Source organism: Ptychodera flava, chromosome 11 (genome assembly GCF_041260155.1).
Source record: "Ptychodera flava strain L36383 chromosome 11, AS_Pfla_20210202, whole genome shotgun sequence".
NCBI lineage: Eukaryota > Metazoa > Hemichordata > Enteropneusta > Ptychoderidae > Ptychodera > Ptychodera flava.
In genome coordinates, this window is record NC_091938.1 from 1,424,759 (window position 1) to 1,447,248 (window position 22,490).

General features: G+C 38.0%; 1 protein-coding gene across 1 annotated transcript; it reads left to right on the top strand.

Annotated features, from left to right (window-relative positions):
- The first annotated feature begins 19,007 nt into the window (after nucleotides 1–19,007).
- LOC139144595 (uncharacterized) lies at nucleotides 19,008–20,644 on the top strand. Its single transcript, XM_070715312.1, has 2 exons — nucleotides 19,008–19,157; nucleotides 19,858–20,644. Exons 1-2 carry the CDS (start codon nucleotides 19,127–19,129, stop codon nucleotides 20,241–20,243), a joined length of 417 nt encoding a protein of 138 aa, XP_070571413.1. The 5' UTR covers nucleotides 19,008–19,126; the 3' UTR covers nucleotides 20,244–20,644.
- The last annotated feature ends 1,846 nt before the right edge of the window (nucleotides 20,645–22,490 follow it).

Below are 22,490 nucleotides of genomic sequence, written 5' to 3' on the forward strand. Positions count from 1 at the left end.
ATTCAACATTTTTACTTCAGCCAATTCCTAATTTGCAAATTTAATGAGAACATTTCAGTCAATTCCTAAAGTGCATATTTAATGACTTTCCTAATTAGGGATATATACTTGGATTTACTTGATCAAAGTTGGCAAAGCATGCTGTGTACACTGATGATTATACCAGGTTATACCAATATTGAAAGTCATTTCGCAGTTTCATGTCAGCTAATTTATAATCTGCATATCTTCATGAGCTTTCACAGTTTGGCATATATAGCTTGAAGGACTTGACCAAAGGCAATTACACTGCTATATAAAGTGGTGATACAATGACAGCAGTCAAAGAAATTATGATTTTTATTTCAGCTAATTGCATATTTGAATACTTAATGACCTTTAGAGTTAATCTGTGGTGAATATGTTCATTATGTTGATCATAATACTTTCAATGAAGTTGCAAATATGTGGCAAAGGTTCAAATTTACACATACCTGCAATATATAATGAAACACGTGAGCAATTTTCAGTTCATATCTTTTTAAAAGTATATGAAGAGAATGTACGTTTGCAGGGAGGTAAAATAATGATAGTGTCCTTGTAGCATTTCTTATGGCATCTACACATTACGTTGGACCAATAGCAACACAAGTTATGTTCGTTGAATTTTTTGGTCAACAACAACAACAACACAAGAAACATAAACAACCATACATACAACAACAAAGTTGGCAGAGAGTTGCATCGGTTCAAATAATGATAGTGTGCTTGTAGCGTTCCTTTTGATATCCACATTACGTTTGAACCAACAACAGCACAACAGTTGTGCTCATTAAATTTTATTGGTCAACAAAACATAACTTATAAGCATAAACAACAATACAAACAACAACAACCAGATGTCTGGCTACCCGGTGGGCAGTGATATTAATAAATACTTTTAATTATTGACACTATTTACTCAAGGAAAGGGTAAACATCGTCATCAATAAAAACCTCAAAGAAGCAATACAATGAGTAAATCAAAACAAAACCAGCAAAAAAATAAAAGTACATACATAAATAGAAGACAAACTGGAAAGAATATTTGTTCGTTCATTGTCGTTGTTTGTTAATGATCTCTCAGTTTTAGACACTTGTTAATGTACACTACTGTGGGAATGGACTAAAAAATATTACACAACTTGTTTTTGACAATTGATAATTTACTGTCTGTACAGATGTCCTGAGAATTTAATATTTGTGATTCTTCCATTTTCCTTAAAAGTGACTCAATTTTGTTGTATCAGTTGCTTTTGTTGTTTTTATTACTATGACAGCTTCTTTTATTAATGGGTTTTGGCTATTTAACTCTCTATTACAATATTTGATTTCAAAAAAACCCGCTAAAACTAATGTGCACATCTTCTATAATGAATTGTATTTGCTTTTATCCGCCCAGATATTACTACCATATGTAAGATCCGGTCTGATCAATTTGTCGAATAAACTGAGTTGTAGGGGAATGCTGAAGTTGATACCCAGGCCTATTTTCCCCACTGGGCAAAGAGTGCCTTCATACCCTTTTTCTTAACATATTCATGCCTGTTATAAATTTACCATTTGGTGTTATCGTGACCCAAAGGTAATTAAATTGATTCACAACATTAAGTTCCCTCCCTTCAAAAAAGAATATATTGTTATGTAGTAGCCGATTTGTCCTTTTAAAATCATTACTTTGGACTTGTCTGCATTGACTTGTAATTTCCACTCTTGGGTATATGTTGATAATTTGTCTAAACAATTTTAAAGGCCTGTATTTGATGTTGAGACAATTACTACATCATCCGCATAAAGTAGACAGCTAACTATTGTATCAAGCAATGTAGGAGAGTCAGAGCTCATATTATCAAAATATTTGGAAGATCATTTATGAAAATATTGAGAAAGGCTGGGCTTAAAAGTTTCTATTAATCTCTCACTCGTTTTTATCCTGTAGTTTATATTATTATACATATTTGTTATCATATTAAACATATCACCATTAATATTATTATTGATTAGCTTTCGCTAAAAACTTTCATGCCAAACACTGTCAACGGCTTTTCTTAAATAAATGAAACAGGCATACAATTTATTTGATTTGAACCGTTACCATCCTTGGTGTCTTTACTATGTAAATATTTGTTGATAATTGTTTTCAGTATAAACAAGTTGTCTGTTGTTCGACAGTCTTTCCTGAAACCGAATTGTTTGTTAGTCATTAGATTATTCATGTTTAAAAAAGATACTAGCCTAGCATTAAACACACTAGTGAACAATTTACCAAGGCAGCTAGACATTGCAATGCCTCTGCAATTTGAAGTGTCTATTTTAGACCCAGATGTAAATATTTGTACTATTAGCCCAGTATTCCATTTCCGTGGTATTTTGCCAGATTCAAAAACAATATTATAACTTCCACATTTAAACATTTCATTACATAATTTGTCTTCTGCTGAGGCCTTGTTATTTTTAAGATGACTGATAGCTTTTCTGATTTCGCTTTCCTGTATTTTATCATTTATAAAGTTATTTTCAGATGGATTGGGGAGTGGTCCTGAGTGTCTAAAGTATCTCTACTATTATCAATATCTGTCGTGGGGTACTTAAGCTTATTTATTATTAAGAAGATTTTTAAAATAGAAGAGCCATTCATTAGGGTGTATTGTATCAGAAGTTTGGTTGGAAGGTGGGGTGTCATTCATTTCTTCAAGTATTTTCCAAAATTGTGATATTGGGGAAAGGGTGTCGGTCATCGTTTTCATTACCAGAAAGTCGCCATGAAATGTTACCTTGGTAATACAGCGTGTTGATAGTCACCTACATTTTTTGTAAAGTTGGCTACTGATGGGGACATTCCTACAAGTAATTTTATTAATTTTGACTCTGGTGTTTCAAATAAAGATTTCGACTCTAAACCGTCCGACTGCTTTCTTTATTACTACAAGTCCATATCTCCTTTCAAATCTGTGTATACATCACTGTAATTGCTCCGCAAACATTGCCAACTTGTTAATCAGCTGTCCGTATCGGCGGATTAATTGATTAAGTCAACACCACAGCCACACGTGTGTGGAGCAATTACAGTGATGTATACACAGATTTGAGAGGAGATATGGACTTATTGTGATAAAGAAAACAGTCAGACGGTTCGGAGTCGAAATCTTTTATTTAAAACACAAGAATCAAAATTAGTAAAATTACTTGTAGTAGTAAAGAAAGCAGTCAGAGAGTTTGGAGTTGAAATCTTGATCTGAAATATCACAGTCAAAATTAATTAAGTCAAATAAAGTAAACCGTTGCACAAAAAAACATCCCTCCCCACCCAGAGGGGACTGACTGCCATAACCTATGGTCGATACGCTATCCAATCATACAGTCTCTAATTTGGAAGCAATTCACAAGTTGATGTGCATGCTACGTGTACAATGTTTCGAGGGCGATCTCTAGATTCTGTTGGCGCAATGTTGCGTATTGCGCAGATTGCGCGGACTACTAAATCCATTTATTCACTCAGACACGTGTATAGACCCCGTCTGCGGTCATGACCTTTGTCCAACGCAAAGACACGTACCACGTACACACAGTAGGCTCAGATATAACTGGCGACAATTTTAAAAAAGTGATTTGGAGACGAATATGCGCTTGAAGACTTTGGTATTGAGTGAATATTGTAATATCCAGACATGCAACTAAACTTTCAATCAGTATGGCCAAACGTATATGTTACAACGTCATGACCACCGCGTCATCAGTCCATGTAGACCACGTTTTGTTGTTGTGCATTAAATGCAGTATGACGAGCTGCCATGCCTGCAGACAGTCTGAGAGTTGTCTGATTTATTGAAGTACCATACATTACAAATATCACTAGAAATTTTATGTCATAATTTGCCATATGTAAAGTAGAATATCAGCCATATCACAGTCGTAAAAACAAATTAGCTTACAAATGAAAGAAAGCCTGGCTGGCGGTGGCAAAGTCGAACGCTGCACTTGTTACATTTGGGTTAATTCTGTCTGGTTTGGCTTGACATTGTCAGTTTCATGTTTCATGTTTTTACCTCGCGTGCGCATGCGCGCAGCGAGGTTATGTCGCAGCGATGTCTGTCTGTCTGTCCGTCTGTGTGTCTGTGTGTCTGTCTGTCTGTCTGTCTGTCTGTTGGTCCATTTTCTCAAAAACGGCTGAACGTATTTCAGTCAAATTTGGTAGACATCTTCAGAATTCAAATGGCTAGAACTGAAAAGGTTTTGGTGGGCGTGGCTTGGATATTAATGAAGTTATGAAAGTTTTAATTTTTCTGTTACGCCGCGTATGACAAGTGAAAACAATCGACTGTTTGAGGGCGCTGTGAAATGTGCTTGTCCAGGTTGGCTACAGCTGGATAGCTCTGGTTTCAACCACGGTCCCTCCGTGTTTCAACCTCGTATGGAACATTAAAAATATGATATTTTATTACTCATTCAACTCACTATTCAAGATAAATATCGTTTAGCAAATTAGCTTCATCCTTGGTAATTGATTGTTTCCCTCGCTGCTCGATCGCCAGAAATGAGTACATACGTTCTTAGCCCTGCGTACGATGCTGTGTGTTCCGCTACAGCTATTAATAGCCCCGCTCACCACAGCCCTGCAAAGACCCGTACGTAGAGTTGGTGACTTCAAATCCATTTTTGGACTTGACGTAAAAAGCCAAATTACTGCCGAAATTCAGCGTTCTTGGGCCCAAGTCGTATCCCTGCCTACCGCAGCTACTCGATCGCTTCCAAAAATGCCAGTCTTTTATTCTTTTTTCGTAAATAACCGTCGATGTCGGCAACTCTCTCGCTAGCCCTGCGTACGTACGCAGTGTACGCTGTGCATTCCCTGTGTGCGTTCCTAACACACAGCGTACACTGCGTACGTAATACGTTCTCTACCTAGCCTCATGGCATGGAAGTGCTGATGAATAATAACTTTGGGTCAAAGGTATTGAAGTGTCCAATCAGGTTCGTGCACAGAGTCCAAGGCCATGACCTACTTCATGTACTGCTGCACTAAAACATTTTACACAAAGTGATTTCTGAATTCAGTCACTCGGCCGCGCTGATCGCTAATCTTGAGTTTTGACTGTTGATGTCGTCGTGTCGACGTTTGACTTTAAGAATCGTGTGGGTTACTCTGGACATAGCGAACCAAAAGCTAGATTATCGAAGGTTAGCGTCATAATATTTGATCAATGCATTTTTCTCTGAGAATGAGATGTAGAGTGACACTTTTCAATCTTGTGTGTGTGTCAGCGAATTTATATTCCGGCATGGTTCCGCTGAGATCAGCATAATATTATGGCGACGTATTGACAGTCTGTGTCTTTTAAGTTGCTTTTCAAGATTGTATTAGGTACAGAACCAACAATGACAAATTTTTCATGAGATTTCCATGTTGGCATTGATGTTAAATCAGGAGCAGTAGGCTAGCTCCTGCCATGCTCCTGCGTACAATAGGTCTGCGTTTCCCGGCGGTACGGTGGTAGGCCGACGGCTTGTACCACACTGTCCACAGGACAGCACGTGGTAGAGGCCGTGTGCACAACCTGTACGCAGAGCTTCGAATACACTAGACAGAGTTCGTGTTTCCGTAAATTAGGCATTGAACTTGACAATATAGGCAATAACCAGAATCATCGACCATCGCCTGACAAGTGCACCATAGTCAGCTGTACATGAGTTGCGTGGCGTGGTGAGCAGGTTCCCATGGGTATTTATTTTTTGAAACGCGTACTTCAAAGGTCACGAACTCATTTTGCTGCTACACGGCGCGGCACAGATGATTGTATCGTTTTTGGGCGCATTGAGATACTGTGAAGTAGGTCAACTCGTTCTACATGGCAATTATATGTGAAATATGCAGAATTTATACGCAAACGCGACCTCTGCCAGTTAAGAGCCTGCTCAGCCATTTGCACTTGCATCGACAGATATTGTTGGATCATAATTTTTCAAATGGTTTCTTTTCTTTTTTTCATTGCGTAATACAGTGGGGATAATGTCAAATTTAGATAGATTGGATTAATTTCGGGAATAAAAACAATGTAATGTCATAAAAGCCAATACCCCAAGAAGTACTTTACAAAATGTGCACGCGAGGCAATTCAGTTCATATCTGGTTCCATGCCTGCGATTTGGTACAGCGGATATAACACAAGAGAAATTTTCACAGTAATTTTAATACGCTTTAACTTATCGGCGTTCTCAGCAAATTTTTTTCATTATTAATAGGGTAAAGCTTGTGAATTTTAACTGCATTCAAAGGTAAACTTTTCGAAACTTGTATTTGTTGAAAAAAAGATTCCAGATAAGGACAATTTCTGAGCTGTCACAACTGGTCTCGATTGCAGCTGAGGCAGTACAGTGTTGCAGGTATCCGATCAGAAGGGGTCCTACTATTAACTGCTCTTTGATGCCTGTCGTTGACCTTCCAATTTGAGGAGAAAACCATTGCTCGGGGAAATGGATGGCAGCAAATTTTTCCCCGCCACTGTGGCAGCATTTTTTCCCTGTATTGTCTGTCCTGCATTAATTTTTTTCCGCATGTGGAAGCAATGCAAATTCTCCTTCGTGATTACCAGGTATTTTATATGCTAGCTGTGGAAACGCAGCTATCTGTTGGCGGGGTAGCGGGCATCGCTATGCGGGTCAAAGGTCAACCCGTAGCTGCGTTTCCACAGCTATTTGGGGCAAGTGGGGCAAGTGGGACATTTTTTCAGTTTACGACAATTTGTGTTCGAAAGGGTGATTACCCTTTTACGACAGTACCCTAACGTTCTCACACACTCTCGGAACCAGAGTTCTTATCGCGCGTACGCTAAATTTTCCAGAGATTTTCTGTGAAAAAAAGTACGCAAATGAAAGAATCAATGATATGGAGTTTGTACATAGTAACCGATGCATAAAAATTGCAAAATGCACAAAAAAAAATTGCAAAATGCACAAAATTGTGAGTTTTTCTGTTTAATGACGTCATTAATTTCCAATATGGCGACAATTGATCGATTTTTTTATTTATGTGAAGTGACAACTCCATGGTTTTTCGTTATAGCTATTTATCAAGATTTCAATATTTTACTCTAAGCTAATCTCACCGAAGATGTATGTATGCCAATAAATATCAATTGTCATTGCTCTTTGACAAAAAGAAGCATTTTGGTGTATTCGATACTTATGTCGGCCATTTTTAAATGACCTTACTGTATGAATAGCGATAATATTTACATTTCTATGTCAGTATTTTGATTTTAAGAGATCAATTTTCTGATGCCCAAGATATTACTTGTAATTGCAATGAATATAAAAGTTGTAGAACTTTTTTTCATTTCGTTGGTAAACTATCATTATAGAGGCTAAAAAAGTAGTGGTGTCCCACTTACCCCAACTATTCCGGTAAAGTGGGACAGTCTGTAACAATGAGTTGGTTGTATAAGTTGCTGATTTTACTGGTTCCAGGGGTTTCATTAAGAGCCGGGAGCCGGCGAACTTGAACGGTTACTCTCACGATTTCGCCTGCTACTTTTTTGGAAATTGAACTCTTTCATGGCTAAAATATTTTTACCTTCTGAAATGATACGGACAAGTTTCACAAGCTGTGTAATCAAACTTTTCAACGGCTTTTATGTGAAACAAAATTTAGAAGACGAGCGACTACTACGATCGCCTTGTACTACGATGCAGCACGGTCTTGCGTATACTGCCTTAATAAAATCGGAATTGCAATTGATGATTCTATTGGTTACCTGAATTGCTGATTCCTATTTGGTGACCTTTACATATACGCTAATGAAAACGTGCAGGCTACACCTGTCGGCCGTCGTTAGCTCAACTCAAAATGGTCGATGAACAAATGAAGACGGAAGCAATCGCAAGGTCAAGCTTTGCTGTACGACCAAGAAACAAGAGAAGGATAATTACATGGATTTGAACTGTTTTCGAAGGCAATGTCCTGATTTTTTTCTCACTAAAAACTTTCCAATTACAGTTGGAATTTTAGTAAGCCGATGTGCGTTGCACTGCGTCAGGCGTAATGCCTCTTTATGGAAAGGTATATAACCAGCTGGACGTATGATATGTACTGCTCTTCGGTCTATCGACGCCAATAAGAACGTCGCCCAGAGTGGTTACAATACGATCAGACCTCTAAATTCACTTCAAAAGCGATCGTCAGGTTAAATCCAAATGTGCGCTTCTGAACGTACAAATTTTCATATCCTATATCAAGGTTCTTACTTTGCATACCCATATAGTCAAATAACCTTGAGGATCTTTGATTCTATTTGCGAAATATGGTAATGATTGTCATTTTTATCATTATTCGTTATATAAATTATCCTTTTTACCTCTCCAGTGGTATCAAAGTTCTTCATCTACAGATTTCCATACCAAACATCAGGGTTTTTAATTTTAAGATTAACATTATGAGTGTTTCATCCAGGATGGCATCAACAAGGGATTATCCCCCTTTACCAGAAAATTTTTGGGGCATTTCACCAGTTCATGTGTTCTACTTGTACCTCTAAGGTGTGACTGGCACCATTTCATGGAAGGGGTGAGTGGTCCCCTTGACAAATTAATTGGGGGTGCCAACATTTCAACAGAGGGGGAATCCCCTATCCCCCTGTCTAGATGTAACACTGTATAATATCATCTACTTATCATATACCCACGCCCATATTGCTACATCCTAGTGACGTTCAACGTAAAATATCAGCCGTGATATTTCACGGTAAACGTCGAGATATGCACGATGAACGTCATCAGTTTTAGGGTTTTCCCGAACTACATTAGCAGTTTGTTGGTAAACAACGTAAACAACAAAATGGCTGCCGCTTCCCGCCTGCGAAGCGATGTCGCCGACGTAAAAACTTGAAGGGCTTCGAGGAACACGGGTATTTCTGGTTGCAAAATACGGAAATATCACGTTGTGTCTTGAAATGTTTTCCCATGGTATTTTTTGGTCAAGTTCTAGCAAACATTCTGCCGTTCGCACGGCGCCGGCACTGTGCACGGTCTCCACCGTGGCGTGACAGCGATGTCGCGCGCGCGACGACTGTTGACATGGCAACTCTAAAGGTAAACTAACAAAATGGCGTCCCCTCTCCGCGCGAGCTCCGTGCCGTACGACGATCGAAATCAGGATAGATTTAAAGCTGAGCAGTTTTTGATCGGTTACAGTTGTAATAGCATATTGCACCTTAAAATGTTCCTTCTGTATGGCGATTTTTGTATCCCTATGTCTTTCTTCTTGGGTTTCATTGAGATATGGACGACTTGCAGCGATGTCGCGCGTGATGTTGACATCTTCGTCGTATACTTTATGAATGAAGCCTGTTCACATAAACATTCTGATATTTATGCGCAAGGCGTAATAAAGTAAAGCCGTAAAATTAAAGGGTTTTCGTTCTATTAGTAAAAATTCCCTAAAATTATGGGCATGGGTATATGATAAATCGGTTATTACCCAATATCGCCTGTTCCTTGTGTCGTATCAGCATTCGTGTCATTTGTGCTGTGTCAGACACTCGACTTCGTCTCGTGTCTGACGCAGCACAAATGACACTCATGCTGATACGACACAGGAACAGGCGATATTGGGTAATAACCTCTAAATATCAAATTTATATCATTAATAATAGTGAATTATTAAAGTTTTCCTCCTAAAAGCAAAGAGGCTCTAAAGAGTTGTTTTCTTTGTTCAAATTATCGTCAACATTACCACATCTTATCATTTTTAATTATGAATTATCATATTTAGGCCTAATCTCCCAGGAAAATGGCTTTTATGATATGAACACAAATTGCCCTGGAACACTGCTGACAATTCTCCTGAAAATACTAGAAATTCAAGTGACTGTAAGCTGTAAAAAGTAAATTTTAGCTCATTTTTCAGGGTTTCCGGCCTTCGGCCGGGAGGGGGAACACCCCCTCCCGACCCTCCCCCGACGACGACCGCTTTGTGGTCATGGCAGCTGCAAGCCGCCTACTTTTCCATTCTAGCCCCCTACTTCAAAACTTAATGAAACCCCTGGGTTCATATATCTCTAATTTATCAGATTATTGTATGGATCCTTAGTAGCTTGAACATTTCTTTCAAACACGTAGCAATAACCATTTCGTTTTCCTTTTAAGTGCCTCCCTCAATTAACCATGGTAGAAGTTCATTGCGGACCTGGATAAAGGGAAGAAAGAAGGGAAATGGAGATCAGGCAGAAGGAATTCAGAAAAAAGGGAGAGGGGAGAAAAAACAGCAGAAACAGAAGGGAGAGGATGAAAAGATGCTATTAAGAAAAGACTACTTGAAATGGAGAAACTCAAAATAAAAGAGAATGCATCCGTCACAAAATCACAGTTGACTGGACGTGCTGGTTAAAGTAGGTCTCGCAACAACAGGAACAAAACACTAATGAAAAAGACCAAACCTGTACCCAAACCAGAATCAAATCTACACTCCGTACAAATAAATGTACTGTGGACACTGCAAAAGGATTATTACGATGATACTAGTGATGATGAAGACTGGTGGCGATGTAGAAAATGTCCCAGACGGTTTCATTAAACCTGTACCGGAGTGTTCGGGGGAATACAAGCTGGAACAATTTTGCTGCTATGATCATAGCGATAGCAGTGACGAGTGAACACAGACAAAATTCAAACTATTAGGTGATAGCAAACGCTCCTTGCATGAGTGACAATTTATATACTCTGTTTGTGTTTTATGTATAGTTTTGTGAGGGTGTAATTTCTCGAAATGATTAGACCTATAGACTAGTGATTTGGGTCAAAATCTGGACAAGAATTTCGAACGGCAGATTTTGTCAGATTATGTAGCTAGCTCATTGGAATATTATAGTTTCCTATTAAAATAGTTTGTTTGTGTTCCATTCGGTAATTCAGTGCAATTGAACCCTCCGAGCTTTCATGCTGATTTATCTTTGGAATGTTGGCAAATGACAGATTGAGCTGCTTGCAAAATTAAATTCTATTTGAAATTTTGATTGAAAATATTGATATCATTATAGAGTAGGCCTAAAATATGAAATGCCAACTGTTTCATTGTAAAAATGAAAACATTTATCCAGGTCATTTTTGTCTTGTTGTCAATAAAGTTTCCATAAGTTTAATCTGTTAATTTTGAGTTTTTGTTTCTACTATAAGTGTAGTTTTTACTTATTACACATGAAGGAAAAGGTATTTTACTGCACTTAAAACTTAAAATAAAACTTCCTCACTTACCCCAACATGTTGGGGTAAGTGGGATGTTTTTCCTGTTTCATCAAAATCTTTGTTATATTAATATGGTGAAATTTACTTTTTTCTTATTTCATAGATTTGAGCAGTAGACAATACACATAGTACATAATAATTATATTTCAAATCACTTTGAACACTTATCAATAAAATATTTAGCAAAAAATGCTGAAATGTCCCACGCGGTTTTTGAGTTCATTACATGTCGCTAGTTAACAACTGCACATCTTAATATAACCAGTGAGCACGGGACAGATGACGTTAATTACTAACATTAGAACATTTGATCAGTTTATGAAGGCAGGCTATCTTCAATCAATCAATCAATCAATCAATCAATACTTTATTTATCCCAAACACTGGGCAATTAAAATGGTGACTGAGAAAACTTACACGCACGAACGAGAAATCTACAAAAGAGAAATAAATAAAAACAAACAACAGACAGACACTCGATAGAAAGCTTGACATCATTTCTTTTCACCCCTAATTGTCGTTGTATGCCGTACATGTGCAATTATTGTTTGAAAACTAAGTTGAGCTATTGCGATCGTACAAAACAGTGTATAATTACCGTGGCATATTGGCCATAGACATGCCCTCTTTTGGGCTGACCTATGGTAGTGCCCTCTATTATAGGCGCGATTCTCGCGATAAGATTTAAATTCAGATGTAGCTTCAAATTGAAGTTGTAGCTTCGTTTCCTGTGCTATTTGACACAATTTTCATCTTGCAAACTTCAAAAATTAAGGTGCTTTACTTGTAGAGTTGAAGAAGTGATAATATTTTATTTAAATTCTGTTCCGCTGCAAAATCCAGTGGGCGAAAAACATGGACTCTAATGAAGAGAAACTATTTTTTTTTATTTGGTGTGGCTATTCCGTTCCGTTCCGCTCATTCCATTCCGCAAATTAGTGTAAGCCTATGCCTATCGCGTTCATGGTAGGCCTGCCCGCAGCCTATGTGTTGTGGTGGGACTGTGGTTTACTTGCACGCGTGCGAAATACAGCGTTTTGGTAACATTTTGATTGATACAAGTTGGCAGGATGGTGGACTTGCCCACAAAATAAACCTGTTTGCAACGTTTTGATTGATACCTGTCAATAGGCTTACGCCCATACCCGTCACAGTTCGATAGACACCATAGGATCTAGATATTTGCAATATAGCAACCTTAACATATGGTCTACAAAATCGATGTACAGAATTTTGATTGATCAATTTTTAATGTTACAAATTTACGTGCAGTGTGATTTTGAAAAATACTGGCCCTCCCTCCCTATAATTTCTCTCGAGTCCCTTTCTGCATATGCACAGAATTCGCTGGTCATTCGCATGATCCCCAGTTCATGCCTTTAGAAGGCGGCGTTGAAGCCCGAATGTTGATTTATTCATGAAAATAAATCAATGAATTAAATTGGAGTGAAAATGCACCTACTTCTGGCTCGCGGCCATGCCAATCACCCAATAAGGTAATCCAATCAAATCACTAGGTCACACCTCCAAAGGCCGATTGTCGTGCAGACTGGTTACAAGCTGCCTTGTCGGATGTTGACCTTTTACATCATAATTACATAAGCCAATCAGCGTCTACGTCTACGGTGACATACTTGTTAGCGCTTCCGGGATCATTGAATCATGGTTTCGGTCTTCAGTGAGTACAAGTGTGTGGTCTTCCCGGAGACGCCCCAGTTTGGCGATTCATCACGGAGATGAAGATGGCTTGGACCGGACAGTTCAGTGTCTGTGTTTTCGCTCTATTAGTCGCTGGAAATTTGCCGTTAGATGTGAGCAGCAGTATCGTGGACTCCTGTCCGGAGGGACAAATCGCCAAAGATGGCGAATACCGGGGTTGTGAGGGGCTGTGTCCGAAAAGTAAGTACTCCCAAATCATCACATTGTGTAGCTGCAGTACACAGTAGCTCGAGGTTTTGCCTGGGTACTTGAGTCTCAAGTACCCAGGCAAAACTTCGAGCTATTGTACTTCAGCTACACATTGTATTGTGTGAGAGAGGCATTCTAACTTTAAGAAGTTCGTTCGCCCCGGTCTCTGTTCATGTTAATTGTTATGTGTCACGAACAGCTCTAGCTCACTCAGTCAACCAGTCAGTTGTTGCAAAGGAGACGTATATAGAACAAGGCTATTTATACTTTAGCTGTGATATCGCAGCGGTACTTGTAGACCAACGTAAAGTTGGCGTCATCCTCATCCTCATCCTCAGCCTCAGACGTCACGCGAAAATGAGGATGAGGATGACGCTACAGCGTCAGCTTCACCGGCGTCAGATCCGATTATTCCCGAATGCGTCTGATGGAATGATAAGTGTAAAAACGACTTTAAAAATGTGCTGCAAGTTTCATAACACAGTTACAAGGTGAGAAAAGAAAATTGCTCACCAAACTTCGCATTAGCAATCATGATCTAGCAATTGAAAAAGGGAGACACACTATTCCAAAAACCCCAATTACTGAAAGATACTGCAATCAGTGTAACACCAACAGTATTGAAGATGAAACACACTTTTTATTAGTCTGTCAGAAATACAAAGTCCAAAGAAAGTACTTTTTCAGTAAAATAAATTTCCCAAACGACGATACTGAAAATCAGCTTATTTCTCTACTAACAAAACAAGAGTTATCTTTTAATGAACAACTTGCAGATTATATTTTTACTTTATATAAACAAAGAAATACCTAGTTATATTTATTATTAGCTACTATTATTATACTGTAATACTTTATCTTTATTGAAGAAAATTTTAACTTATTTTTGTATCACACTTTTATTGCCACAAATGTGATGTAAATCCTATATTTACAAGCAAGCAATAAAAATATTATTATTATATTATTATCACTGTAAATGTTAATCAAAACACAGTGGGGTATGTATTTCATAATATTTAGTAACCTCTCCTCTTAATATCCGTTTCTCACGATGTAGATAGAACGCAACATTCGTAGCTTTTAATTTCCTTAAAGTTCAAAGGTTGTATGTTTAATACGTTTACTTTTCAGGCCTCAAGTCATAGTTATACCAGTTAATTGTTTATAATAATAATTATATGTCCTCTGAATAATTAGGGCCTTCATATCGCCTCTCATGGTGACGATTTTTACACATTTCGGACCACGTATTCTTTTTTGCACCAATTTTTGGAAAATATTAACGCAAGAATTGAGAGCATACCAACAAACACATCCACGGATCCATGGACTGAAAATTACGGAAATTTCCAAAAAAACTAGTCTGTATGAGATATTCTAATGATAAAATATTAACTGCAAACCAGTTTTACGATTCAAAAGAAAGTTGAGAAAGAATGGAGTTGTTATTTCCATAAGTTTTGGGCGAATTTTATCATTTATCCGTCATCGGGTAGCACAACTTCGGCAAATTTCGGATACGACGCTGAAGCTGACGCTGAGTAGCGTCATTTTCAGCGTCAGCTTGAAAGGTCACCTGAGGCTGAGGATGAGGATGAGGATGACGCCAACTTTACCAGGGTTCTCAAAATTTTTTGAAGAAGGCGGAAAATTTAGAAAAGTAGGCGGTTAGCTTCTGCAGTGTTCTCCACGGCGTCTTTTAAATGGGCGTTGCGCCCACTTTAATTTCACGGCCGCCCAGATAACTTGAAATCTACGCCGCCCATCGACGTAGTGTTTCAAAAGTACGAAAAATGAGACCAAGTAATTGTTTGTTTATTTAGATTTGATCTAAAACCTCCGGCAACCAAAAGACAAAGTCCTACTCTTACGCGGAAAATCAAAGTTTTCAAGCGTAGACTTTCCCTTCCCACGGCCCCTCCACAAAACGCGATGTCGATCTATGATCGACTATGGATTGACAAAAGTATGAAAAATGAGACTCAGTAACTTTTGGTCGCTTTACATTTGATCAAAAACCTACTCATCAGACAAGGCCCTACTCTTGCGCAGAAAACCAAAGCTCTCAAGCGTCGACTTTCTCTTCCGCGTTTGAGACTTTCTTCTCTTTCGCGTTTGAGAGAAACAAACGTCGGCTTTATTCGGAAATGGTCAGCTATTCGTGGGCGTAACGTCAGTCCAATAGTAAGCTGCACCCAATGTGAACGTCGGAATAATTCGGGCTGTAGTCGAGAAAGCAAGGATGACCTCGAGAGCGATTCCCAGTACAGTACACATTTGCAGATAGCGGTACTACAGGCTGATACTAGATAGCACAAAGTTCACCGCGTAAATTGCTAGACTACATATGGCCAAATAGGCACTTCTGAAATGTTATCTCCGGCTTGCAAGACAACAAAAATATCAAAATATTATTATCAAAACCAGAATTTCGGGGCTAGAGAGCGAAACATTGCTGAAAAGTAGCCGGCCAAAATACGGAAGTAGCCAGTCAATTTGGCCGGCATCAGGCTAAAAATGAACACGCTGCTTTACGTTGGTAACTTACGGCGTGTATCGAACGCGCTCGGGTCATTGAGGTCATCGCCACAGTTCCTGTTGTGTGATGACCCCAATGACCCGAGCGCATTCGATATACGCCACAAGTACCGTTGCGATATCACAGCTATTTATACTTATGCTTTCCCGAGGCAATTTAATATTCTGCAACGGAATAAAAAGGTATCGCGGAAATATTTATTTACGAGGTGGCGTCGGAGGTTTTCCTTAGATAAGCTTGGAAAAGTTTGCCAAGGACAAGTTACTCCTGACCGCACAAACCTATTTTTAGATCGTGTTGTTGAAACCAGTAAACATGGTCAGGCAATTTTCGATCGTCTTTATATAGAAATGACCCTATTCGAGTTAAGTACATATCAAACATGTTTGGCAGCATTGATATTTCATCAGGACTTTTTCTATCACCTATATCTTGTCATATGAAAGACCAATGACACCGAAGGCACAATATTGTCTTGAAGGAAAATAACCCATCAATCATCAGCTGCATGTTGTCAACACAGATGACAAGGAAACCGGCCCCTCAAACTATATATAGAACTTGCATGTAATTGATGGTAGGTACAATGCTTTGTGATGTGTCGATACAATGTTCAAAGTTATAGTCTGGTCATAAAGGGATAGTGGTTTGCAATATAATGAACCAAAGTCACTTTGTGGCGTAACTGTTAATAAACCTTTTACTTGCAAGAAGGTGCACGTGTTCTATTTCCATGTTCAGGCCAACCATGCAGTGCAATGCAGGCTGGGTACGTCATTGTCACAAGGGTACGGCTGTTTAAATTACGAAGAATTCAATTATTTTCCGTATTTTAGAATAATTTTGCGTCAAATAGCAAAATGTTACTTCTGTATCGAGGGATAGTTTAATCAGTTTGATTTGAAACAGCGATATAAAATACTGTGTCAGTTAAGCTTGGAAATCGTTGCTGAGTTTTACTCTCTTGTAGCCAGGGTTGCAATCAACATCAATGTGATCAGGGCATGCCAGTTCATGAAGATTGTTTGAATGTTAATTTTTTTCTATAATTTTCTGTCCTTTACAATTTGCTGGTCAATTTTGAAAGTGATTGAAAGTTAGAGTTGTGTTCAATAATCATGCATGAAAGTTTTGATGTGAAGTATTCATTTTATTGAAGTAAGCAGCACTGAGCCTGAGGATACATAATGATGAGAAAGTGGCCGACTTCTAAAATGTTTTGTTTATCATCACTCTTGCTCATTACTCTATGTGTTTAATTATATGACCTTGACCCTGTAATGTGTGACCCTTGACCCCATCCCTGAAAAAAATGTGGCTACTTGTGTTCACATTAGCCAGAAAGGCTATCAGCTTGTTGCCTAGACCCTATACGTTGCTTACGGCCTTTGTGCCTCCGACCCGGGTCGGAGGCCGGAGGCGTATAAGCGATGTATGGGTCTAGGCAAATCAGTAGAGCAAACCCTGTTTACAGTGGTATTGCCTTTCGTAAAAACCCTGTTCGATGTGGTTTCTTTTGTTGAATTCAAAATAACAAGGACTGAACAACCTTGCTTTACTTGCTTTCACACTTAAATCTGTGTGTTTTGAGATACATCGTCACCATAACAATGTCTTCAGAGTAATTCTGTAATTGGTCTTGATGCCCTCTGTCACATTTTTGTTGTCAAGCCCACACACATTACCATATACTGTCAAGGAAAGTAGGACGGAAAACCCAGACACCTACATGGTGTTTGTGGTTATTCTTGGTGATGTTTTCTTTGAAAAAGGGAAGTGGGCCGACTGCGTGAAGAGGAAATGTCATCATTTGTTAACTCTAACTATTTTTGGCACTTCCGTTGTTTTTCCTTCAGAGAAGTACGACCATGCAGTGCTATTTCTGTCCACTATTATGACCTAAATTACTATTTCAATGAAATGTTAAACGCAAGCCAGGTCAGCGCTTCTCTGATTTTCCGTTCAGTTGCTTGTGAGACCTTGCTCTACCGAAGAATTTTCTGAGAAGAATTTTCATTACAAGATGCAAAAATAATATAACATTCCCTAGTGTGTTAGATTTCACAAGTTATGTGTGTGTTATTTTTTGATCACATGTTCGCTCGTGTCCTTAATGTCCCAGTGACGTCCGCGTGGCAGTGTGTCTGTGTCTGACTGTTGGTGAGCATCTCAAGGACGGCTTATCCGATCAGAATCAAATCTACTATATGGATTCAATTCGCATCTGGCAAGAAATGATTAGTTTTTAGCTCACATTTGGTATATGTATATATATCAAAAAGAGCTTATGTGGTAGGTCGGTGGCGCGTCTGTATGTATGTATGTGTGTGTGTTAGTATGTGCAGATGGATATCCTTCAACATCAAAAACTCAAAAATCCGCAGCACCTTGCTAACATCTTAGTATTTGGTATACAGGTGCACACAGGGGTAGAAATGTGAATTGTTTAAATGAACAAGTCAGTGTAAAAAATATGCAAATGAGGTAAAAAAAGGAAAATCCAGCAAATTGCTAAAACTCTGTAACCACAGGCCAGATTTGATTGAAACTAAGGGTATGCAGGCTCTTTATGGTAACTTCAGATTTGTTCAATTGTGGTGAAATTTTAATGGGTATAACTTTTGGGCATTTTTTCTGTTTTTGGTCAAAAAGTCTTCTTCACTGAAAGCACTTGTCCCCTTGCCTTGAAACTTAGTGTGCATGGTCCTGGGGTTGGTCTCTGTCAGATTTGTTGAAATTGTGGTGTCTTCAAATAAAATGAAATTTTCATATTTGTATTTTTGGGGGGCAATATTTCCCATTCTTGGTCAGAAAAATCAGCTTCTCTGAAATCGCTCGTTCAATTGCTTTGAAACTTGGTATGCATGATCCCAGGGGTAAAGTTAGTTGAAGTATACTCACTGTACTATAGCCTGCTACATCAAACCAAACTTGAGCCAAGTGTCATTGACGCTTTGTTTGGAGGGTGTGGCTTGCATATATTATGCTTATCTGCATACTTAATAACTGTAGAAACAACAGATATACATAAACAATGGCTGGACATAATTTTGTGAGAAATGCTACAAATGTTGATCACACTGGCTTATATAAGGCTAGCAGTGTAAGATACTAAGGGATGATATGTAAGTTAATTGCTAATTTGCATATTTAACAAATTTTAATAATTTGGGATGTATTTCTGAATTGAAATAATCAAAGTTCACAAAACATGTAATGTACATTGCCGATACTAGGATCAGGGGTACCTAAGAAATTGTAATTCCGACATGTAAACTGTAACCTTGCCTCCTAACACGGTAGTTTATCGCTTTTATCTGGATATGCGGACTCCTAAACAGTCATACAGCCCGAAAGTCCATGTAGTGCTGACTCCAAAAAGTTAGTCGAGAACTGTTTTCGAACGTTGATGGCGCACACAACATGGCGGACAACACCCAGGAGAACGGCGACGGTGCGTATTTTACTCTGTTTTCGTAGTTATCTAAAAGTTTTTGGCTCTATAATGTGCTGCATTCAGTGAGGTTGACAGTGGAATGTATTTCTGTGAAGTTTCGTGGTCCAATGTGCGATAATTACCTAGAAATCCGTGTCTCCGTTTTTCAATCGAACCCAACATCATGATTCCCTTGCACTACGGCTACCGGCGAGTAAACATGCATGCAGCTGTTTAACGTTAAACGTAAGATTTCACGTCGGAAATCTGTGAAAACAACTTGTAGCTATTGGAAAGTATTCATATTTGGTAACTGAGTCTTGAAATTTGTTTATGCAGTGTGATGTGCCACCTGTCAGCAACCATTATCCCTCTCCTCCTGCCTGCAGATACCCTTTGCTCTGCTCTCAAATTTGTTGATTATTATTCCTACAATTTCCATTAAAAACTTATGTTCAAATGTAATTATTGTAACCAGTAACGAGTCCATTTCTTAATGTGTGGACATAACACTATGTACATGTGCAGGTCATAATATTAATGGAATAGTACAATCATACTTGCACAACAGTACTGAGGTCTACATGTTCATGCAGAATTTATCATGGGAACTCACTAGTGTGTCAAAAATCTGAGAAAGCACATCTTACCAAATGCCTTTAATATGAAAAAGTCATGGTATTCCTTAAGTGTTTCTATATGATAATTTTTCCCATAGCAATGCATCTGCTGCATGGTATTGAAGCTGGTGGCTTGATATGCCCAAAGTCACCTGTCACTACTGACTTGTGTCCAGAAAATGTTGATACTGCTGAAACGTCAAATGAGGCAGCTGTTGGATCTGGTACAGATGTAGATGGAATGGTTGGTGGAGATAGAACCAGCATATCAAGCGATGATTCTCCAGAAATGTTTGAGAGGCCAGCATGTGTCAAGAAAATGAGAGAGTACAAGTGTGATGTGTGTGATAAGATCTATAAATCAAAATGTGGATATAGAAAACACAGTAGAAAACACACAAAGCAGTATCCTTTCAACTGCTCCTGTGGTACAGGGTTTTCTGAAAAAACTGAAACTCTTGCATACACACCAAACAAGGCCTGATGTTTACACACGTAATGAATGTTCCAAAGTTGAACTTCAAAAATGTCCCTCAAGCAACATAAAGAAGGTTGTCATTAATCAAACTGTACTTGTTCTTGTTGGAAATTCTTTGGGTTGAAATCAAGGCACATTACACCCATTTGAAAATGCAATCTTGGGAGAGAGAATTCAAGTGTGCATCATGTAGTTATGAAACTTGTCGAAAAGCAGACTTGAAGAAACACTGCATGAATAAACACAGTGAGGAGACCCCTTTCATTTGTACCCGATGTGGCCATGGTTTTAAAACTAAATATAATCTCTCAAAACATGAGTCTTGTAAATTTCCTTGCAATGATGCACAGGAATCACTCTTGTGGGAGGACATTGACTTAGGAAATATTAGGGGCTTTCATTTGATCAATTTGACTGACATATTTGTAGTTCTTAAACAAGTCATAAAAGAGTTAAAACAGGTTTTTTCAGTACTGTTGAAAGGCATAATATGCATGTGAAGTGAATATTAAGATATGATATTAACAGAGTTCTGAGAAAATTAAGTTTTGAGGAATTAATAGGTAGATGTTCTTGCAGTTTTTTAATGTGTTTATTCTCTATAGTTCTAGATTCTTTAATAGTCACTAGTTTGTACTTCAAAATGGAAAGAAATTGGAAACAAGCACTCCACTACCTCATACATGCGAAGTCAAACTTGTAAAGAGAGAGTTCATCAGAGAAGAGACTCTCCTTTAAAGCAATACTTGTGTTCTAAAATGTTCTGTTTTTTTCCATGTAACAATCGAAATACATTCATGGAGTATTATTACATGATCAGATTTTTTATTAAAGCAATGTACCTGCATATAACACTGTTGCATAGTGTTTCTGTTACAGTAATTAAGTTATTCGTCTCAGTCTCTCCATTCAGTAATGCAACATAAAACTCCTAGCTCTGTTAAGTGTTCTATAGGTATATACAAAGAACTATACACTTCCACAAAGAAACTATCACAACACAGTTAATGTACAGTATCTCTTCATTCACTTTACCAGTTTTTTTTGGTTCAAGTTGAATACAGAAAAATCTTCGACAAAAGGTGCTTTTCAGTGGTTTGATTTTACAAATAAATTGCTAAAAGATCACATTTAAAAACACATAGAAAGCATCTCAAAGATATGCACAGTTTTCTCAACTAAATAGACTACTGCAGTTTTTCTACTAAAACTTTACCTTTAAGGAGATTTGAGTTTACACAGTGACCTCTATAAAGCACAATTGGGGACATTGAAATCAATGAAAATGGCAAGATCATATATTCAGTCAGTGATAAGGAATATTGGCCAATAAATATCAAAAACAGCTTTTATTTCCTTTTGGTTAATGGCATCCCATCTACCGGTGTGTAAATGTGTCTGAAATATCTTAATACCATTTGTGATCAAGAATTCCTGAAAATTCAGAAAACATGACATGTTTGCACCAAGGCCTCTGTACATGAATATTCTGATCATAAAAGTGATGGAGACATTAACAGTTATGGTGAACACTGTGCATAAAGACCACAGAGAAAGCCTGATAACAAATTATAAACCCGTCTACTTCTTAAGAATATATAGTTTATTGTTGACTATCAGTACTGGTACACTGACATTTTAGTATGTTGTGAAACTAAGTGTACAGCCAAGCTAAACAGCATTACAGTATGTACTGGAGAGATGAACAATGTTGTAACCTCCACAAATGTAATAATCTCCACAAATGTAATATCAACCACAATTGTAATAAAATGCACCCATAAATGTAATATCGCCCATAAATGTAACAAAAATCAACCATAAATGTAATAAAAACACCAACCACAAATGTAATAAATGGTAACCATAAATGTAATAAAAAAATCACCCATAAATGTAATACTTGTCAACCATAAATGTAATAAATCTATTTTGTCGTTGGAATTAGCCCTTAAATATTGATCTATGTAATAAGGAAAGCAACTCCACACATTATTCATTTCTTAATTGTTTGCGTTTAGTGTGTTTTGCATATTTGAAAATGTATTTTACGTTTCCCTGTTTTGTGTACAGAACTGACTGGCCATGGCTATGCACAGCTGTAATCTGAGTGTCAGTGCAGTCTCTACTCCAGAGTGGGGAAGACTGTATAACACTACGATCCTTTAACGCCGTTTTTTCCAAATTGCCGTACTTTCTTATAATCAATCTCCTCAAATTCGTCTTCAGTGGATAAATTGTGTGGAATAATCG

Coding starts and splice junctions, on each gene's coding strand:
- LOC139144595 (XM_070715312.1), top strand. CDS start 19,127: ATGGCGGACAACACCCAGGAGAACGGCGACG. Junction 19,158..19,857: donor CACCCAGGAGAACGGCGACG/GTGCGTATTTTA, acceptor TTTTTCCCATAG/CAATGCATCTGCTGCATGGT.